This window comes from Nyctibius grandis, unplaced genomic scaffold, assembly GCF_013368605.1.
Source record: "Nyctibius grandis isolate bNycGra1 unplaced genomic scaffold, bNycGra1.pri scaffold_77_arrow_ctg1, whole genome shotgun sequence".
NCBI classification, from domain to species: Eukaryota; Metazoa; Chordata; class Aves; order Nyctibiiformes; family Nyctibiidae; genus Nyctibius; species Nyctibius grandis.
Window position 1 is genome coordinate 143083 of NW_027167605.1, and position 18856 is coordinate 161938.

General features: G+C 54.6%; 3 gene segments (V, D, J or C); 2 read left to right on the forward strand and 1 right to left on the reverse strand.

Moving 5' to 3' along the window:
• Positions 1–1606: 1606 nt before the first annotated feature.
• On the forward strand, positions 1607–7002 carry LOC137677479 (Ig gamma chain C region-like). The segment is given in 7 exon segments: positions 1607–1613; positions 2955–3245; positions 3552–3851; positions 5472–5780; positions 6018–6082; positions 6538–6601; positions 6866–7002. Coding segments are annotated over 7 exon segments (1173 nt in total).
• A 172-nt stretch (positions 7003–7174) lies between these two features.
• Positions 7175–12510, forward strand: LOC137677480 (Ig gamma chain C region-like). The segment is given in 6 exon segments: positions 7175–7682; positions 8500–8559; positions 8661–8930; positions 10995–11309; positions 11397–11557; positions 12502–12510. Coding segments are annotated over 6 exon segments (1323 nt in total).
• A 3358-nt stretch (positions 12511–15868) lies between these two features.
• LOC137677481 (immunoglobulin heavy constant alpha 1-like) lies at positions 15869–18690 on the reverse strand (the record flags this gene model as incomplete). The annotated part of the segment is given in 2 exon segments: positions 15869–16023; positions 18367–18690. Coding segments are annotated over 2 exon segments (479 nt in total), but the record flags the coding sequence as incomplete, so codon positions are not given.
• Positions 18691–18856: the final 166 nt, after the last annotated feature.

An 18856-nucleotide genomic window follows, 5' to 3' on the forward strand; every position in this document is an offset into this window, starting at 1 on the left:
TGGGGGGTTATGTGCTCCTAGGAGTTAGATTTGGGGGGGTTGCAATGGGGTGTGTGCTCCTAGGAGTAGTTTTTTGCGGGTTATATGCTCCTAGGAGTAGTTTTGGGGGTGTTATGTGCTCCTAGGAGTTGTTTGGGGGGGTTATGTCCTCCTAGGAGTAGTTTTGGGGGGGTTGTGATGAGGTACGTGCTCCTAGGAGTTGTTTGGAGGGGGGTTATGTGCTTCTAGGAGTAGTTTTGGGGGGGTTGCAATGGGGTGTGTGCTCCTAGGAGTAGTTTTGGGGGGGTTATGTGCTCCTAGGTGTTGTTTTTGGGGGGTTCTGTGCTCCTAGGAGTAGTTGGGGGGGGGCTGCATGCTCCTAGGAGTTGTTTTTGGGGTGTTATGTGCTCCTAGGAGTTGTTTGAGGGGGTTATGTGCTCCTAGGAGTTGGATTTGAGGGGGTTACAATGGGGTGTGTGCTCCTAGGAGTTGTTTTTGGGGGGGTTGCAATGGGGTACGTGCTCCTAGGAGTAGTTTTGGGGGGGTTGCAATGGGGTACGTGCTCCTAGGAGTTGGTTTTGGGGGGTTATGTGCTCCTAGGAGTTGTTCGTGGGGGTTATGTGCTCCTAGGAGTTGGATTTGGGGGGGTTACAATGGGGTGTGTGCTCCTAGGAGTTGGATTTGGGGGGTTACAATGGGGTGTGTGCTCCTAGGAGTTGTTTTTGGGGGGGTTGCAATGGGGTACGTGCTCCTAGGAGTAGTTTTGGGGGGTTTATGTGCTCCTAGGAGTAGTTTTGGGGGGGGTTACGTGCTCCTAGGAGTTGTTTTGGGGGGGTTATGTGCTCCTAGGAGTAGTTTTCGGGGGGGTTATGTGCTCCTAGGAGTAGTTATTGGGGGGGTTTTGATGGGGTACGTGCTCCTAGGAGTTGGTTTTGAGGGGTTGTAATTGAGTACATGCTCCTAGGAGTAGTTTTGGGGGGAGTTATGTGCTCCTAGGAGTTGTTTTTTGGGGCGTTGCGATGAGGTGTGTGCTCCTAGGGTAGTTTTGGGGGGGTTATGTCCTCCTAGGAGTTGTTTGGGGGGGTTATGTGCTCCTAGTAGTAGTTCTGGGGGGGGTTATGTGCTCCTAGGAGTAGTTTTTGTGGGGTTATGTGCTCCTAGGAGTTGTTTTTGGGAGGGTTGCAATGGGGTATGTGCTCCTAGGAGTTGCTTTGGGGGGTTATGTGCTCCTAGGAGTAGTTTTTGGGGGGTTATGTGCTCCTAGGAGTAGTTTTTAGGGGTCTCTCAATGGGGTACGTGCTCCTAGGAGTTGTTTGGGGGGGTTACAATGGGGTACGTGCTCCTAGGAGTTGTTTTTGGGGGGGTTATGTGCTCCTAGGAGTAGTTTGGGGGGCTTATGTGCTCCTAGGAGTTGTTGGGGGGGGGTTATGTGCTCCTAGGAGTAGTTTTTGGGGGGTTATGTGCTCCTAGGAGTTGTTTGTGGGGGGGTTGCAATGGGGTACGTGCTCCTAGGAGTAGTTTTTGGGGTGTTATGTGCTTCTAGGAGTAGTTTGGGGGGGGTTCTGTGCTCCTAGGAGTAGTTGGGGGGGGTTGTGTGCTCCTAGGAGTTGTTTTGGGAGGGGTTACAATGAGGAGTAACCTCCTAGTAGATGTTTTGGGGGGGTATCTCCATGGGGCCGCCATCTTGGGGAGTTTACAATGAGGAGCAACGTCCTAGTAGATGTTTTGAGGAGTCTCTCAACGAGGAGTAACCTCCTAGTAGATATTTAGGGGGTCTCTCAATGAGGTGCAACGTCGTAGTAGATGTTTTGGGGTGGTGTCTCCATGTGGCGGCCATCTTGGGGGGGTTGCAACGAGGAGCAACGTCCTAGTAGATGTTTTAGGGGGTCTCTCAACGAGGAGCAACGTCGTAGTAGATGTTTTGGGGTGGTGTCTCCATGGGGCGGCCATCTTGTGGTGGTGGCCATCTTGGGATGGTGGCCATCTTGGGTGGTCTCTCCATGGAGCAGCCATCTTGGAGTGGTGGCCATCTTGGAGTGGCAGCCATCTTGGTGTGGCGGCCATCTTGGGCTGGTGGCCATCTTGTGGTGGTGGCCATCTTGGTGTGGTGGCCATCTTGGTGTGGTGGCCATCTTGGAGTGGCAGCCATCTTGGGGTGGCGGCCATCTTGGGGTGGTGGCCATCTTAGAGCGGTGGCCATCTTGGGGTGGTCTCTCCATGGAGCAGCCATCTTGGAGTGGTGGTCATGTTGGGGTGGCGGCCATCTTGGTGTGGTGGCCATCTTGGGGTGGTGGCCATCTTGGGGTGGTGTCTCCATGGGGCGGCCATCTTGGGGTGGTGTCTCCATGGAGCAGCCATCTTGGAGTGGTGGTCATGTTGGGGTGGCGGCCATCTTGGTGTGGTGGCCATCTTGGGGTGGTGGCCATCTTGGGGCGGTGGCCATCTTGAGGTGGCGGCCATCTTGGGGTGGTGTCTCCATGGGGCGGCCATCTTGGGGTGGTATCTCCATGGAGCAGCCATCTTGGAGTGGTGGTCATGTTGGGGTGGTGGCCATCTTGGTGTGGCGGCCATCTTGGGGTGGTGGCCATCTTGGTGTGGTGGCCATCTTGGGCTGGTGGCTATCTTGTGGTGGTGGCCATCTTGGTGTGGTGGCCATCTTGGTGTGGTGGCCATCTTGGTGTGGCAGCCATCTTGGTGTGGTGGCCATCTTAGAGCGGTGGCCATCTTGGGCTGGTGGCCATCTTAGAGCGGTGGCCATCTTGGGGTGGTCTCTCCATGGAGCAGCCATCTTGGTGTGGTGGCCATCTTGGTGTGGTGGCCATCTTGGCGTGGTGGCCATCTTGAGGTGGTGGCCATCTTGGGGTGGTGTCTCCATGGGGCAGCCATCTTGGAGTGGTGGCCATCTTGGGGTGGTGGCCATCTTGGGCTGGCGGCCATCTTGGGCTGGTGGCCCTCACCCTCCCCTTCCCCACCAGCCCACGTGGAAGGTCCCACCGTCTACGCCGTGACCCCGTGTTGTCCCCTGAGCTCCGACGCCGCCATCTTGACCTGCTTGGTGACCGACTTCTTCCCGGACGACCTCACCATCCAATGGCTCCCGGAAGCGGCCACCAAAGAGGTGGCCCGGGCCACCGTGAAGCAAGCCAAGAGCAACCTCTACACCACCAGCAGCCACGTCACCGTGGCCACCGGTGGCCACGCCCTCCAGTGTCACGTGCGCCACGTGGCCTCCAACGTGACGGTCTCCACGGGGTTCCCCAAGGATGGTAGGAGATGGGTGGGGTGGGAGGACACCACGTGGTGGTGGGAACCCATCCCACGTCTCTCCATAGTGGGTGGGGGGACACCACGTGGTGGTGGGAACCCATCCCACGTCCCTCCGTAGTAGGTGGGGGGACACCACGTGGTGGTGGGACCCCATCCCACGTCCCTCCGTGGTGGGTGGGGGGACACCATGTGGTGGTGGGAACCCATCCCACGTCTCTCCATAGTGGGTGGGGGGACACCACGTGGTGGTGGGAACCCATCCCACGTCCCTCCGTGGTGGGACCCCATCCCACGTCCCTCCGTAGGGTGCACGGTGACGCGGCCACCGCGGGTCTACCTGGTGGAACCCCGGTGTGGAGATGAAGGTGGGGAGATGGTGGAGGTCCTCTGCGTCCTCTGGAGCTCCAAGGTGGAGAAGGTGAAGGTGACGTGGTTGGTCAACGGGAAGGAGATGGTCAACCCGAGCAGTGAGGAGGAGGAGGATGGTGGTGGGAGGAGTCGGTTGAAGATCAGCAGAAGGAGTTGGGACAAGGGGGACGTCTACACGTGCAAGATGGCGCTGGCTGGTGGGGACGTGGTGATGGGGAACAGCAGCAAGTGCACGGGTAAGGGTGGGGTGGGGTGGGGACAGGGGTGGTGGGGAGACATTGGAGATGATGGATGGATGGTTGAGGAGATGTTGGATGGGTGGACACCAGGGGTGGGTGGAGGGTTGAGGAGATGTTGGATGGACACCATGGATGGATGGTTGAGGAGACACCAGCCATGATGGATGGATGGATGGTTGGATGGTTGAGGAGATGTTGGATGGATGGACACCAGGGGTGGGTGGATGAGGAGACACCAGCCATGATGGATGGATGGATGGATGGGGACCATCAGACATGATGGATGGATGGTTGAGGAGATGTTGGATGGATGGACACCATGGATGGATTGTTGGATGGATGAGGAGATGTTGGATGGATGGACACCATGGATGGATGGATGAGGAGATGTTGGATGGATGGACACCAGGGGTGGATGAGGAGACATCAGATGGATGGATGGACATGAGGGATGGATGGATGAGGAGACACCAGCCATGATGGATGGATGGTTGGGGAGATACCAGACATGGATGGATGGGGAGACGTGGGATGGATGGACACCAGGGGTGGGGGGGTGGATGGATGAGGAGATACAAGACATGGTGGACTGAGGGGTCATCAGACATGATGGATGGATGGAGAGACACCAGATGGATGAGGAGATGTTGGATGGATGGCCACCAGCCATGATGGATGGATGGAGGCCATCAGACATGATGGATGGATGGATGGATGGATGGGGAGATGTTGGATGGACACCAGGGGTGGATGGATGGGGAGACACCAGCCATGATGGATGGATGGAGAAAGACAAGACATGATGGATGGATGGATGGTTGGATGGGGAGATGTTGGCTGGATGGACACCAGGGATGGATGGGTGGATGAGGAGACACCAGCCATGATGGGTGGAGGCCATCAGACATGATGGATGGATGAGTGGATGGATGGATGGATGGTTGAGGAGATGTTGGATGGATGGATGGATGAGGAGCCACCAGCCATGATGGATGGATGAGATGTTGGACGGATGGACACCATGGATGGATGAGGAGACACCAGCCATGATGGATGGTTGAGGAGATACCATGGATGGGAAGACACCAGACATGGATGGTTGAGGAGATGTGGGATGGATGGACACCAGGGGTGGGTGGATGGTTGAGGAGCCACCAGCCATGATGGATGGATGGCTGGGGAGATGTTGGATGGACACCAGATGTGGGTGGCTGAGAAGACACCAAACATGGTTGATGGATGGATGGTTGGATGAGGAGATGTTGGATGGATGGACACCATGGATGGATGGTTGAGGAGCCACCAGCCATGATGGATGGAGACCATCAGACATGATGGATGGATGGATGAGGAGATACAAGACATGGTGGATGGATGGAGAGACACCAGATGGATGGACACCATGGATGGTTGAGGAGATGTTGGATGATGGACACCAGGGCTGGATGGGTGGAGACCACCAGCCATGATGGTTGGATGGAGGCCATCAGCCATGGATGGTTGGATGGTTGAGGAGATGTTGGCTGGACACCATGGCTGGATGGAGGCCACCAGCCACGATGGCCATGGCCCCCCGACGTCCTTATGGAGTCCCACCACCCTTCTCCTCCCCCCCAGCCTGCCCCACCGCCTCCCTCCCCCCCCAACTCTTCTCCTCCGCCCCCCCTTACTCCTCCCTCCTCACCGCCCCCTCCGTGGCCTCCTGCCTCCTCCTGGGCTTCCACCTCGAGGGGGCCACCTTGGTCTGGGCCGACGGTGGCCACCGGGGACCCATGGACCTCCAGCGCCACCCCAACGGCACCCAGAGCCTCCTCCTCACCCGCCCCATAACCCTGGAGCAGTGGGGCCGGGGCCTGCGCCTGGCCTGCGAGGCCACCGTGCCCTGCCACCGCCCGCGGCGGGCCGAGGTCCGCCTGGGGCCCCAGGGTGAGTTGGGGGGCGCTATGGGGCGCTGTGGGGTGGTGGGGGGCGCTATGGGGCGCTATGGGTGCTATGGGGTGGTGTGGGTGCTATGGGTGCTGTAGGGTGCTGTGGGTGTCTATGGGGTGCTGTGGGGTCTATGGGCCACTAGGGGGCGCTATGGGGCGCTATGGGCTCTATGGGGCGCTAGGGGGCGCTGTGGGGTCTATGGGGCGCTATGGGGCGCTGTGGGGTCTATGGGAGTCTATGGGGTGCTGTGGGGCGCTGTGGGGCGCTGTGGGGCGCTGTGGGTGCTATGGGGTCTGTGGGTGTCTATGGGGTGCTGTGGGGCGCTAGGGGGCGCTATGGGTTCTATGGGGGTCTATGGGGCGCTGTGGGGTCTATGGGGGTCTAGGGGGCTCTATGGGGCGCTGTGGGGCACTAGGGGGCGCTATGGGGCTCTATGGGCTCTATGGGGCACTATGGGGTCTATGGGGCGCTGTGGGGCGGTGTGGGGTGGTGTGGGTGCTGTAGGGTGCTATGGGGCGCTGTGGGTGCTATGGGGTCTGTGGGTGTCTATGGGGTGCTGGGGGTTCTATGGACCACTAGGGGGTGCTGTGGGGTCTATGGGGCGCTATGGGGTCTATGGGGTGCTGTGGGGCGCTATGGGGTGGTGTGGGGCGCTGTGGGGTGGTGTGGGGCGGTGTGGGGCGGTGTGGGTGCTATGGGTGCTGTAGGGTGCTGTGGGTGTCTATGGGGCGCTGTGGGGTCTATGGGCCACTAGGGGGCGCTGTGGGGTCTATGGGGTGTTATGGGGAGCTATGGGGTCTATGGGGCGCTATGGGGCGGTGTGGGGTGGTGTGGGGCGGTGTGGGGCGCTATGGGTGCTGTAGGGTGCTGTGGGGCGCTGTGGGTGCTGTGGGGCGCTGTGGGTGCTGTGGGGTCTATGGGGCTCTATGGGGTCTATGGGCCACTAGGGGGCGCTGTGGGGTCTATGGGGCGCTATGGGGTCTATGGGGCGCTGTGGGGCGCTATGGGGCGCTGTGGGGTGCTATGGGGCGCTATGGGGCGCTATGGGGTCTATGGGTGCTATGGGGTCTATGGGGCACTAGGGGGCGCTGTGGGGCGCTATGGGGCGCTATGGGGCACTATGGGGTCTATGGGGCGCTATGGGGCGCTATGGGGCCCTATAGGTCTTCATGGGTCTCTATGGGTCTCTATGGGTGCTATGGGGTCTATGGGGCGCTAGGGGGCGGTGTGGGGCGCTATGGGGTCTATGGGGCTCTATGGGGCTCTATGGGGTCTATGGGGTCTATGGGGCTCTATGGGGCGCTATGGGGTCTATGGGGCTCTATGGGGCTGTATGGGTGCTATGGGGTCTATGGGGCACTAGGGGGCGCTGTGGGGCGCTGTGGGGCGCTATGGGGCGCTATGGGGTCTATGCGGTCTATGGGGTCTATGGGGCACTAGGGGGCGCTATGGGGTCTATGGGGGTCTATGGAGCGCTATGGGGTCTATGGGGGTCTATGGAGCGCTATGGGGTCTATGGGGGTCTATGGAGCGCTATGGGGCGCTATGGGGCGCTATGGGGCGCTATGGGGCGCTGTGGGTCACCAGCCCCCTCCCCCCCTCCAGCCGCCCCCCTGAGACCCCCCCAGGTCACCGTCACCCGCGTCCCCCCCGGCGCCACCCACGAAGGTCTTCTCCTGTGCCACGCCCGCGACTTCACCCCCCGTGACGTCATCATCCGGTGGGCGGGGCCTCAGGGGGACCTCGAGGGCCGCGGCCAATCAGGGCCCGTCGTGGGCCGAGAGGTCTTCTCCACCCTGAGCGTCCTCCGATTTGAGGAGGGCGAGGAGGGGCGGGGCTACGGCTGCGTGGTGACACACCCCGCCCTGGAGACGCCATTGGAGGTCACCGAGGACCTCGGTGAGGGGACATGGGGTGGAGGTGGCATCTCCAGGGGGTTGAGGTGGCATCTCCAAGGGGTTGAGGTGGCATCTCCAGGGGGTTGTGGTGGCATCTCCAAGGGGTTGAGGTGGCATCTCCAGGGGGTTGAGGTGGCATCTCCAAGGGGTTGAGGTGGCATCTCCAGGGGGTTGAGGTTCCATCTCCAAGGGGTTCCATCCCCAAGGGGTTGAGGTGGCATCTCCAAGGGGTTGAGGTGGCATCTCCAAGGGGTTGAGGTTCCGTCTCCAAGGGGATGAGGTGGCATCTCCAGGGGGTTGAGGTGGCATCTCCAAGGGGTTGAGGTGGCATCTCCAAGGGGTTCCATCTCCAAGGGGTTGAGGTGGCATCTCCAAGGGGTTCCATCTCCAAGAGGTTGAGGTGGCATCTCCAAGGGGTTGAGGTTCCATCTCCAAGGGGTTGAGGTTCCATCTCCAAGGGGTTGAGGTGGCATCTCCAAGGGGTTGAGGTTCCATCTCCAAGGGGTTGAGGTGGCTTCTCCAAGGGGTTGAGGTGGCATCTCCAGGGGGTTGAGGTTCCATCTCCAAGGGGTTGAGGTGGCATCTCCAAGGGGTTGAGGTGGCACCTCCAGGGCGTTGAGGTTCCATCTCCAGGGGGTTGAGGTGGCATCTCCAAGGGGTTGAGGTGGCATCTCCAAGGGGTTGAGGTTCCATCTCCAGGGGGTTGAGGTTCCATCTCCAGGGGGTTGAGGTGGCATCTCCAAGGGGTTGAGGTTCTCCACCCCAACCCCTTCAACCACCTGGTTCTTTGGAGGACCACCAACCCCCCCTTGCTCTAGGTCCACCCAAGGTGTCCCCCACACCTGAGCCACCTCAGAAGACCTCATCCCACCACTCAGGTGAGCTCCACCCCCTCCCCACCCACTTCCAGCTGCTCTTGGGGCAGGAGAAGACCTTCACCCTCCTCGTCCACCCCCAGGTTGTCCCACATCTCCACCAGCTTCTCTCCAACCACCTTCATTCCACGACCTCTTCCAACGAGGGGCGGCCAACTTGACCTGCTCCACCCCGTTGGCCAACGCCACCATGGATTGGGTGGTCGGTGGCCACCTGGTGGCCCCCCAGGAGGTGACAACTCATCGTGGTGGGACAACGGGGACACGGAGCTGGTTGAGGGTCACCTTGAGGGAGTGGAACGTCACGGCCAACTTCTCCTGCCGGGTGTGGGGCGGCGCCGTGGAGACGCGGGTGGAGGTCAACCGGAGGATGGGTGAGGAGATGGTGGAGGTGGTGGTGGGGTGGGAGGGTCTAGATGACCATGGTGACCCAAAATGGACCATGATGACCCAAAATGGACCAAGATGACCCAAAATTGGGTCGTGATGACCCAAAATGGGTCGTGAAGACCCAAAATGGACCAAGATGACCCAAAAATGGGTCGTGATGACCCAAAATGGACCATGATGGCCCAAAATGGACCAAGATGACCCAAAATGGGTCGTGACGACCCAAAAGTGGACCATGAAGACCCAAAATGGGTCGTGATGACCCAAAATGGACCAAGATGACCCAAAAATGGACCATGATGACCCAAAAATGGGTCGTGATGACCCAAAATGGGTCGTGGTGGCCCAAAATGGACCAAGATGACCAAAAATGGACCATGATGACCCAAAATGGGTCGTGGTGGCCCAAAATGGACCATGATGACCCCAAAATGGGTCTTGATGACCCAAAATGGGTCGTGATGACCCAAAAATGGACCAAGATGACCCAAAATTGGGTCGTGATGACCCAAAATGGGTCGTGAAGACCCAAAATGGACCAAGATGACCCAAAAATGGGTCGTGATGACCCAAAATGGACCAAGATGACCCAAAAGTTGGTCGTGATGACCCGAAATGGACCAAGATGACCCAAAATTGGGTCGTGATGACCCAAAATGGACCATGATGACATAAAAATGGGTCGTGGTGGCCCAAAATGGACCAAGATGACCCAAAAATGGACCATGATGACCCAAAATGGGTCGTGATGACCCAAAATGGACCATGATGACCCAAAAATGGTTCGTGATGACCCAAAATGGACCATGATGGCCCAAAAATGGACCATGATGACCCCAAAATGGGTCGTGGTGGCCCAAAATGGACCATGATGGCCCAAAAGTGGACCATGATGACCCAAAAGTTGGTCGTGATGACCCAAAAATTGGTCGTGATGACCCAAAAATGGACCATGATGACCAAAAATGGACCATGATGACCCAAAAATGGGTCTTGATGACCCAAATGTTGGTCGTGATGACCCAAAAATGGACCAAGATGACCCAAAATGGACCAAGATGACCCAAAAATGGGTCGTGATGACCCCAAATGGACCATGATGACCCAAAAATGGGTCGTGATGACCCAAAATGGACCATGATGGCCCAAAATGGACCATGATGACCCAAAATGGACCATGATGGCCCAAAAGTGGACCATGATGACCCAAAAGTTGGTCGTGATGGCCCAAAAATGGGTCTTGATGACCCGAAAGTTGGTCGTGATGACCTAAAATGGACCAAGATGACCCAAAAGTTGGTCGTGAAGACCCAAAAATGGACCATGAAGACCCAAAATGGACCAAGATGACCCAAAAATGAGTCGTGATGACCCAAAAATGGACCAAGATGACCCAAAAATGGGTCGTGATGACCCAAAATGGACCATGATGACCCAAAAGTTGGTCGTGATGACCTAAAATGGACCAAGATGACCCCAAAATGGGTCGTGATGACCCAAAATGGACCATGATGACCCAAAATGGGCCAAGATGACCCAAAAGTTGGTCGTGATGACCCAAAATGGACCAAGATGACCCAAAAATGGGTCTTGATGACCCAAAAGTTGGTCGTGATGACCTAAAATGGACCATGATGACCAAAAATGGACCAAGATGGCCCAAAAATGGACCATGATGACCCAAAAATGGGTCGTGATGACGCAAAAATGGGTCTTGATGACCCAAAAGTTGGTCGTGATGACCTAAAATGGACCAAGATGACCCAAAAATGGGTCGTGATGACCCAAAAGTTGGTCGTGATGACCCAAAAATGGACCATGATGACCAAAAATGGACCATGATGACCCAAAATGGGTCGTGATGACCCAAAATGGACCAAGATGACCCAAAAATGGACCATGAAGACCCAAAATGGGTCGTGATGACCAAAAATGGGTCTTGATGACCCAAAAATGGGTCGTGATGACCCATAGATCTTCTCAATGGTGGCAGGTCCACCAGTAGAAGGTCTCCTAGGAGCTGGTGGCCCATGGCTCTCATCCCGCAGGTCCCCTGAAGCCCCCCAGCGTCCACCTCCTGCCCTCCTCCCCCAGCGACGCCTGCGCCGGGCGCGACTTCACCCTCTTCTGCCTCGTGAAGGACTTCTACCCCCCGGAGATCTCCTCGTGGTGGCACCGGCGCGGCGTTAACGAGGAGCCGGCTACCGAGGAGCCCAGTTGTGACCACCGAGCTCGCCGGTGCTCCTTGGTGACCGCCTTGGCCGTGCCGTGGGGCGAGTGGGTGGAGGGGGCCTCCTACGGCTGCTCGGTGGCCCACATCTCCAGCGGAGACGTCGTGGAGAAGACCGTGGATGTCCACGCCGGTATGGCTGTTAACGAGGTCATTAAGGGGGGTGGGCGGGGCTAATTAGTGGCCCGGTGACCGTGCCACCTCGGCCACCTTCCCACAGACCCCTGGGGCTGCGCTGGGCGACTCTTCGTGCCCTGTGGCTTGTTGGGCGAAGGAGAGGACCTCGAGGAGGAGGATGGTAGCACCTGGACCACCATCTCCACCTTCGTGGTGCTCTTCCTCCTCCTCATCTTCTACAGCGGCTTCGTCACCTTCATCAAGGTGGGTGGCCCGGTCTTGGGTTGGGTGGCCCAACCTTGGCTTGGGTTGCCCGGGATGGGTTGGGTTGGGTTGCCCGGTCTTGGGTTGGGTTACCCGGTCTTGGGGTGGGTTGCCCAACCTTGGCTTGGGTGGCCTGGTCTTGGGTTGGGTGGCCTGGTCTTGGCTTGGGTTGCCCGGGATGGGTTGGGTGGCCTGGTCTTGGCTTGGGTTGCCCGGGATGGGTTGGGTGGCCTGGTCTTGGGTTGGTTGCCCAGTTCTGGGTTGGGTTGCCCGGCCATGGGTTGGGTTGCCTGGTCTTGGGTTGGGTTGGGTTGCCCAACCTTGAGTTGGGTTGGGTTGAGTTGGTTGCCCAACCACGTGTTGAGTTGCCCAACCTTGGCTTGGGTTGGGTTGGGTTGGGTTTGGTTGCCCAAACTTGGCTTGGGTTGCCCAGCCATGGCTTGGGTTGCCCAACCTTGGGTTGGGTTGCCCAAACTTGGCTTGGTTGCCCAGCCATGGCCTTGGGTTGCCCAGCCTTGGGTTGGATTGGGTTGGGTTGGGTTGCCCAGCCATGGGTTGGGTTGCCCAACCTTGGGTTGAGTTGCCCACCTTGGCTTGAGTTGCCCAGCCATGGGTTAGGTTGCCCAACCATGTGTTGAGTTGCCTGGTCATGGGTTTGGTCGCCCAACCTTGGCTTGAGTTGCCCAACCTTGAGTTGAGTTGGGTTGGGTTGGTTGCCCAGCCATGTGTTGACTTGCCCAACCACGTGTTGACTTGCCCAACCACGTGTTGACTTGCCCAACCACGAGTTGACTTGCCCAACCATGAGTTGGGTTGGGTTGGGTTGGTTGCCCAACCATGGGTTGAGTTGCCCAGCCTTGGGTTGCCCCACCACGGGTTGACTTGCCCACCCACGAGTTGGTTGCCCACCCACGAGTTGACTTGCCCACCCTTCCCCCCCGCAGGTGAAGTAGCGCCCCCCACCGCCGTGTCCCACCACCACCTTCACCCACCACCCAACGAGCCACCGGCGACCACAAAACTGGCCAAAACCCCCCAAATTTGGGCCTCGAGGCGCCATTTTATTCATTTCTTCAATAAAACCTCGAAGTTTTGACCCAAAATTTGTGTTTTTTCCCTCAAAATGGAGTCGGGGCGTTTTGGGGTGAAAAACGGCCATTTTGGGAGCGGGTTTTTCGGGCCTTCTCACGGTGACTCAGAAGGAGAAACGCGGCGCCGTCAACAGGACACATCTGGGGCCTCCTCGTGGTGGCCAGATGTTGGTGGCCAAGGGCAAGTGGGTGGGAACCGCCGGGCGGCGGCTCCAAAAATGACTCATTTTGCCCCAAAAATGAGTCATTTGGGCCCAAAAATAACTTGTTTTGACCCAAAAAAACCACCACGAGGAGAAGCGAAACGAGGTTGGAGAAGAGAGTTTGAGAAGGTCTTTTTGGGGGGAAATGGGGGGATTTTGGGGGCGCCGCGGCACGAAAATGGTGGTTTTTGAGAAGATGGTGGGATTTTGGGTGAGGAACCACAAAAATGGGTCGATTTTAGGAGAAAATGGGTCGAATTTGGGGGAAAATGGGTGATTTTAGGTGAAAATGGTGGTTTTTGAGAAGTTGGTGGGATTTGGGTGAGGAACCACAAAAATGGGTCGATTTTGGGGGAAAATGGGTCGATTTTGGGTGAAAATGGTGGTTTTTGAGAACTTGGTGGGATTTGGGTGAGGAACCACAAAAATGGGTCGATTTTGGGGGAAAATGGGTCGATTTTGGGTGAAAATGGTGGTTTTTGAGAACTTGGTGGGATTTGGGTGAGGAACCACAAAAATGGGTCGATTTTGGGGGAAAATGGGTCGATTTTGGGTGAAAATGGTGGTTTTTGAGAACTTGGTGGGATTTTGGGTGAGGAACCACAAAAATGGGTCGAATTTGGGGGAAAATGGGTCGATTTTAGGTGAAAATGGTGGTTTTTGAGAACTTGGTGGACTTTGGGGTGAGGAACCACAAAAATGGGGTGATTTTTGGGGAAAATGGGTTGAATTTTGGGGAAAATAGGTTGGTTTTGGGTGAAAATGGTGGTTTTTGAGAACTTGGTGGGACTTTGGGTGAGGAACCACAAAAATGGGTCAATTTCAGGAGAAAATGGGTCGATTTTAGGTGAAAATGGTGGTTTTTGAGAAGATGGTGGGATTTTGGGTGAGGAACCACAAAAAATGGGGGATTTTGGGGGAAAATGGGTCGATTTTGGGGAAAAATGGTGGTTTTTGAGAACTTGGTGGGATTTGGGTGAGGAACCATGAAAAATAGGTTGATTTTGGGGGAAAATGGGGTATTTTAGGTGAAAATGGTGGTTTTTGAGAAGATGGTGGGATTTTGGGTGAGGAACCACAAAAATGGGGGATTTTGGGGGAAAATGGGTCGATTTTGGGTGAAAATGGTGGTTTTTGAGAACTTGGTGGGATTTGGGTGAGGAACCACAAAAATGGGTCGATTTTAGGAGAAAATGGGTCGAATTTGGGGGGAAATGGGTCGATTTGAGGTGAAAATGGTGGTTTTTGAGAACTTGGTGGGATTTTGGGTGAGGAACTACAGAAATGGGTCGATTTTGGGGGAAAATGGGTCGATTTTAGGTGAAAATGGTGGTTTTTGAGAATTTGGTGGGATTTGGGTGAGGAACCACAAAAATGGGTCGATTTTAGGAGAAAATGGGTCGATTTTGGGGGAAAATGGTGGTTTTTGAGAAGTTGGTGGGACTTTGGGTGAGGAACCACAAAAATGGGTCAATTTCAGGAGAAAATGGGTCGAATTTGGGGGAAAATGGGTTGATTTGAGGTGAAAATGGTGGTTTTTGAGAACTTGGTGGGATTTTGGGTGAGGAACCACAAAAATGGGTCGATTTTAGGAGAAAATGGGTCGAATTTGGGGGAAAATGGGTTGATTTGAGGTGAAAATGGTGGTTTTTGAGAACTTGGTGGGATTTTGGGTGAGGAACCACAAAAATGGGTCGATTTTAGGAGAAAATGGGTCGAATTTGGGGGAAAATGGGTCGATTTGAGGTGAAAATGGTGGTTTTTGAGAACTTGGTGGGACTTTGGGTGAGGAACCACAAAAATGGGTTGATTTTGGGGGAAAATGGGTTGATTTTGGGTGAAAATGGTGGTTTTTGAGAACTTGGTGGAGTTTGGGGTGAGGAACTACAGAAATGGGTCGATTTGGGGGGAAAATGGGTGGATTTGAGGTGAAAATGGTGGTTTTTGAGAACTTGGTGGGATTTTGGGTGAGGAACCACAAAAAATGGGGGATTTTGGGGGAAAATGGGTCGATTTTGGGTGAAAATGGTGGTTTTTGAGAACTTGGTGGGACTTCGGGTGAGGAACCACAAAAATGGGTCAATTTCAGGAGAAAATGGGTCGATTTTAGGTGAAAATGGTGGTTTTTGAGAACTTGGTGGGAATTTGGGTGAGGAACCTCAAAAATGGGTCGATTTTGGGGGAAAATGGGTCGATTTTGGGGGAAAATGGGGTATTTTAGGTGAAAATGGTGGTTTTTGAGAACTTGGTGGGATTTTGGGTGAGGAACCACAAAAATGGGTAGATTTTGGGGGAAAATGGGTCGAATTTGGGGGAAAATGGGTCGATTTTAGGAGAAAATGGTGGTTTTTGAGAACTTGGTGGACTTTGGGGTGAGGAACCACAAAAATGGGTTGATTTTGGTGGAAAATGGGTTGATTTTAGGTGAAAATGGTGGTTTTTGAGAACTTGGTGGAGTTTGGGGTGAGGAACCACAAAAATGGGTCGATTTTAGGAGAAAATGGGTCGATTTTGGGGGAAAATGGGGTGATTTTAGGTGAAAATGGTGGTTTTTGAGAACTTGGTGGAGTTTGGGGTGAGGAACCACAAAAAATGGGTCGATTTTGGGGGAAAATGGGTCGATTTTGGGTGAAAATGGTGGTTTTTGAGAAGATGGTGGGATTTGGGTGAGGAACCACAAAAAATGGGTTGATTTTTGGGGAAAATTGGTGGATTTTGGGTGAAAATGGTGGTTTTTGAGAACTTGGTGGACTTTGGGGTGAGGAGCCATGAAAAATGGGTCAATTTCAGGCGAAAACGGGTCAATTTCTGGCGAAAACGGTGTTTTTTCCGGCCGTTGGCCACCCGTTGAGGTTCTTCTTTCTTCTTGACTCATCAACCAACCACAAAAGCAGCCGAGCGCCGCGGCGGGGGGAGGAGAAGACAACCCACGGCCATGGGACTTCACAGCACCTGGGTGGGGGGAGGGAGACACCACCACCTAATTAACGAGCTTTAATTAGTCCTAAACGAGTCCCTCACCCGGGTACCTTGAAGAGGGTGACGCCGGTGCTGTAGCAGAGGCTGAGGAGGAAGAGGACGATGAAGGTCACGGCCATCCAGAGGTCTGTGGTGGCTTCGGCCTCCGGTGGGGTCTCCTCGCCCACCGTCACCAGGACGCAATCTGGGGAGGGGGGGGGAGGACTTCAGTGGTGGGGGGGTGGTGGAGACCCCCCCCAAGGGTCCATGTCCACAAAGCCACCGCAGAAGTGAAGGGGCCACCAGGATTTGTGGTGGAACTTCAAAAAAACCTCCATTTTCACCCATTTTCCACCCAATTCTTGGCCAAAACCTTCTCCAACCATGAGGATTTTTGATGGAACGTCCAAAAAACCTCCATTTTCACCCATTTTCACCCATTTTCCACCCAATTCTTGACCAAAACCTTCTCCAACCCAAAGGACCACGAGGATTTTTGAAGGAACATCTCAAAAAACCTCCATTTTCACCCATTTTTCACCCAATTCTTGGCCAAAACCTTCTCCAACCATGAGGATTTTTGATGGAACTCCAAAAAAACCTCCATTTTTACCCATTTTCACCCATTTTCACCCATTTTCCACCCAATCCTTGGCCAAAACCTTCTCCAACCCAAAGGATTTTTGATGGAACGTCCAAAAAACCTCCATTTTCACCCATTTTCACCCATTTTCCACCCAATCCTTGACCAAAACCTTCTCCAACCCAAAGGACCACGAGGATTTTTGAAGGAACATCTCAAAAAACCTCCATTTTCACCCATTTTCACCCATTTTCACCCAATTCTTGACCAAAACTTTCTCCAACCCAAAGGATTTTTGATGGAACATCCAAAAAAACCTCCATTTTCACCCATTTTCACCCGTTTTTTCACCCAATTCTTGACCAAAACCTTCTCCAACCCAAGGAACCACGAGGATTTGTGGTGGAACTTCCAAAAAACCTCCATTTTTACCCATTTTTCACCCATTTTCACCCATTTTCCACCCAATTCTTGGCCAAAACCTTCTCCAACCCAAGGGACCACGAGGATTTTTGATGGAACATCTCAAAAAACCTCCATTTTCACCCATTTTCACCCATTTTCACCCATTTTCCACCCAATTCTTGACCAAAACCTTCTCCAACCCAAAAGACCATGAGGATTTTTGATGGAACTCCAAAAAAATCTCCATTTTTACCCATTTTTCACCCATTTTCACTCATTTTCCACCCAATTCTTGGCCAAAACCTTCTCCAACCCAAGGGACCACGAGGATTTTTGATGGAACTCCAAAAAAACCTCCATTTTTACCCATTTTTCACCCATTTTCACCCATTTTTCACCCAATTCTTGGCCAAAACCTTCTCCAACCCAAAGGACCATGAGGATTTTTGATGGAACTCCAAAAAAACCTCCATTTTCACCCATTTTCACCCATTTTCACCCATTTTCCACCCAACCCTTGGCCAAAACCTTCTCCAACCCAAAGGACCACGAGGATTTTTGGTGGAACATCTCAAAAAACCCCAATTTCACCCATTTTTCACCCAATTCTTGACCAAAACCTTCTCCAACCCAAAGGATTTTTGATGGAACATCCAAAAAACCTCCATTTTCACCCATTTTCACCCATTTTTCACCCAATTCTTGGCCAAAACCTTCTCCAACCCAAGGGACCACGAGGATTTTTGATGGAACTCCAAAAAAACCTCCATTTTTACCCATTTTTCACCCATTTTCACCCATTTTTCACCCAATCCTTGGCCAAAACCTTCTCCAACCATGAAGATTTTTGATGGAACATCTCAAAAAACCTCCATTTTCACCCATTTTTCACCCAATTCTTGACCAAAACCTTCTCCAACCATGAGGATTTTTGATGGAACTCCAAAAAAACCTCCATTTTCACCCATTTTTCACCCATTTCCACCCATTTTCCACCCAATCCTTGACCAAGACCTTCTCCAACCACGTCCCCACGTGGACTTTCACCCATAAGTCCCTTTTCCACCCGTTTTCCACCCAAAACCACCCCCCCCACCCACGTTCTTCCTCTTGGACCTTCTCCTTGGCCACCTTCGGTCCATTTTTAAGGTGAAAACCCCCAATTTTGGGCAATTCCATCATCTGGAGACACCAAAGGAGGTGTCACCTCCCCCACCACCTTCTCCACCTCCGTGGGTTCCCACCACCCTCAACCATGACCTTCACAGTGAAGCCACCACCATGAAGACCTCCCACCACGACCTTCATGGTGAAGCCACCATGAAGACCTCCCACCACGACCTTCCCGGTGAAGCCACCATGAAGACCTCCCACCACGACCTTCATGGTGAAGCCACCATGAAGAAGACCTCCCACCATGACGTCACACTATGGGCGTGGTCTTTTGGGGCGTGGTCTTTATTCAGCTGCTCAATCAACCCCCCGGGTTGTCCCCTCCCACCCGAGGTCAGTAGCAGGTGACATCGGCGTCGGCCAGGACCACCGAGACGTTGACCGCGGTGGGTTTCCCCGTGGTCTTGTCCAAGCTCTTCTGCACGAAGGTCAAGGGGACGCCATCATGGCCAACCACGCAGGAGAAGATGTCACCTCTCAACCAATCAGCCACCGGCACGTCCAACTTGCTGTAGAGGGTGAAGGTATCTCCATCTTCTTGAGGACCAAAGGTGGAGAAGCTTCCGGGGGTCACGGGACGATCTTCTTGGGTCCAGGTCACCAAGATGTCCTTGGGCCGGAAGCCCATGATCAAGCAGGTCAAGGTGGCCAACTCTTGCTTGGCCAACGCCTCGGCCGGTGGGGGGAAGACGTAGACACTGGGCGCCCTCACGGAGATGGCTGTGGGGGGGCCAAGAGGAGGTCAAGGGTGGTGGGAAGGGAAGGAGGTCACCGGTTGGGTTGGCCTCCTCCAGTAGGGTGGCCCACGTGGACCTCCCACCAAGCTAGAGCCTTCCAGTAGGGTAGAACCTTCCAGTAGACTGGTCTTCTCCTGTAGACTAGCTCA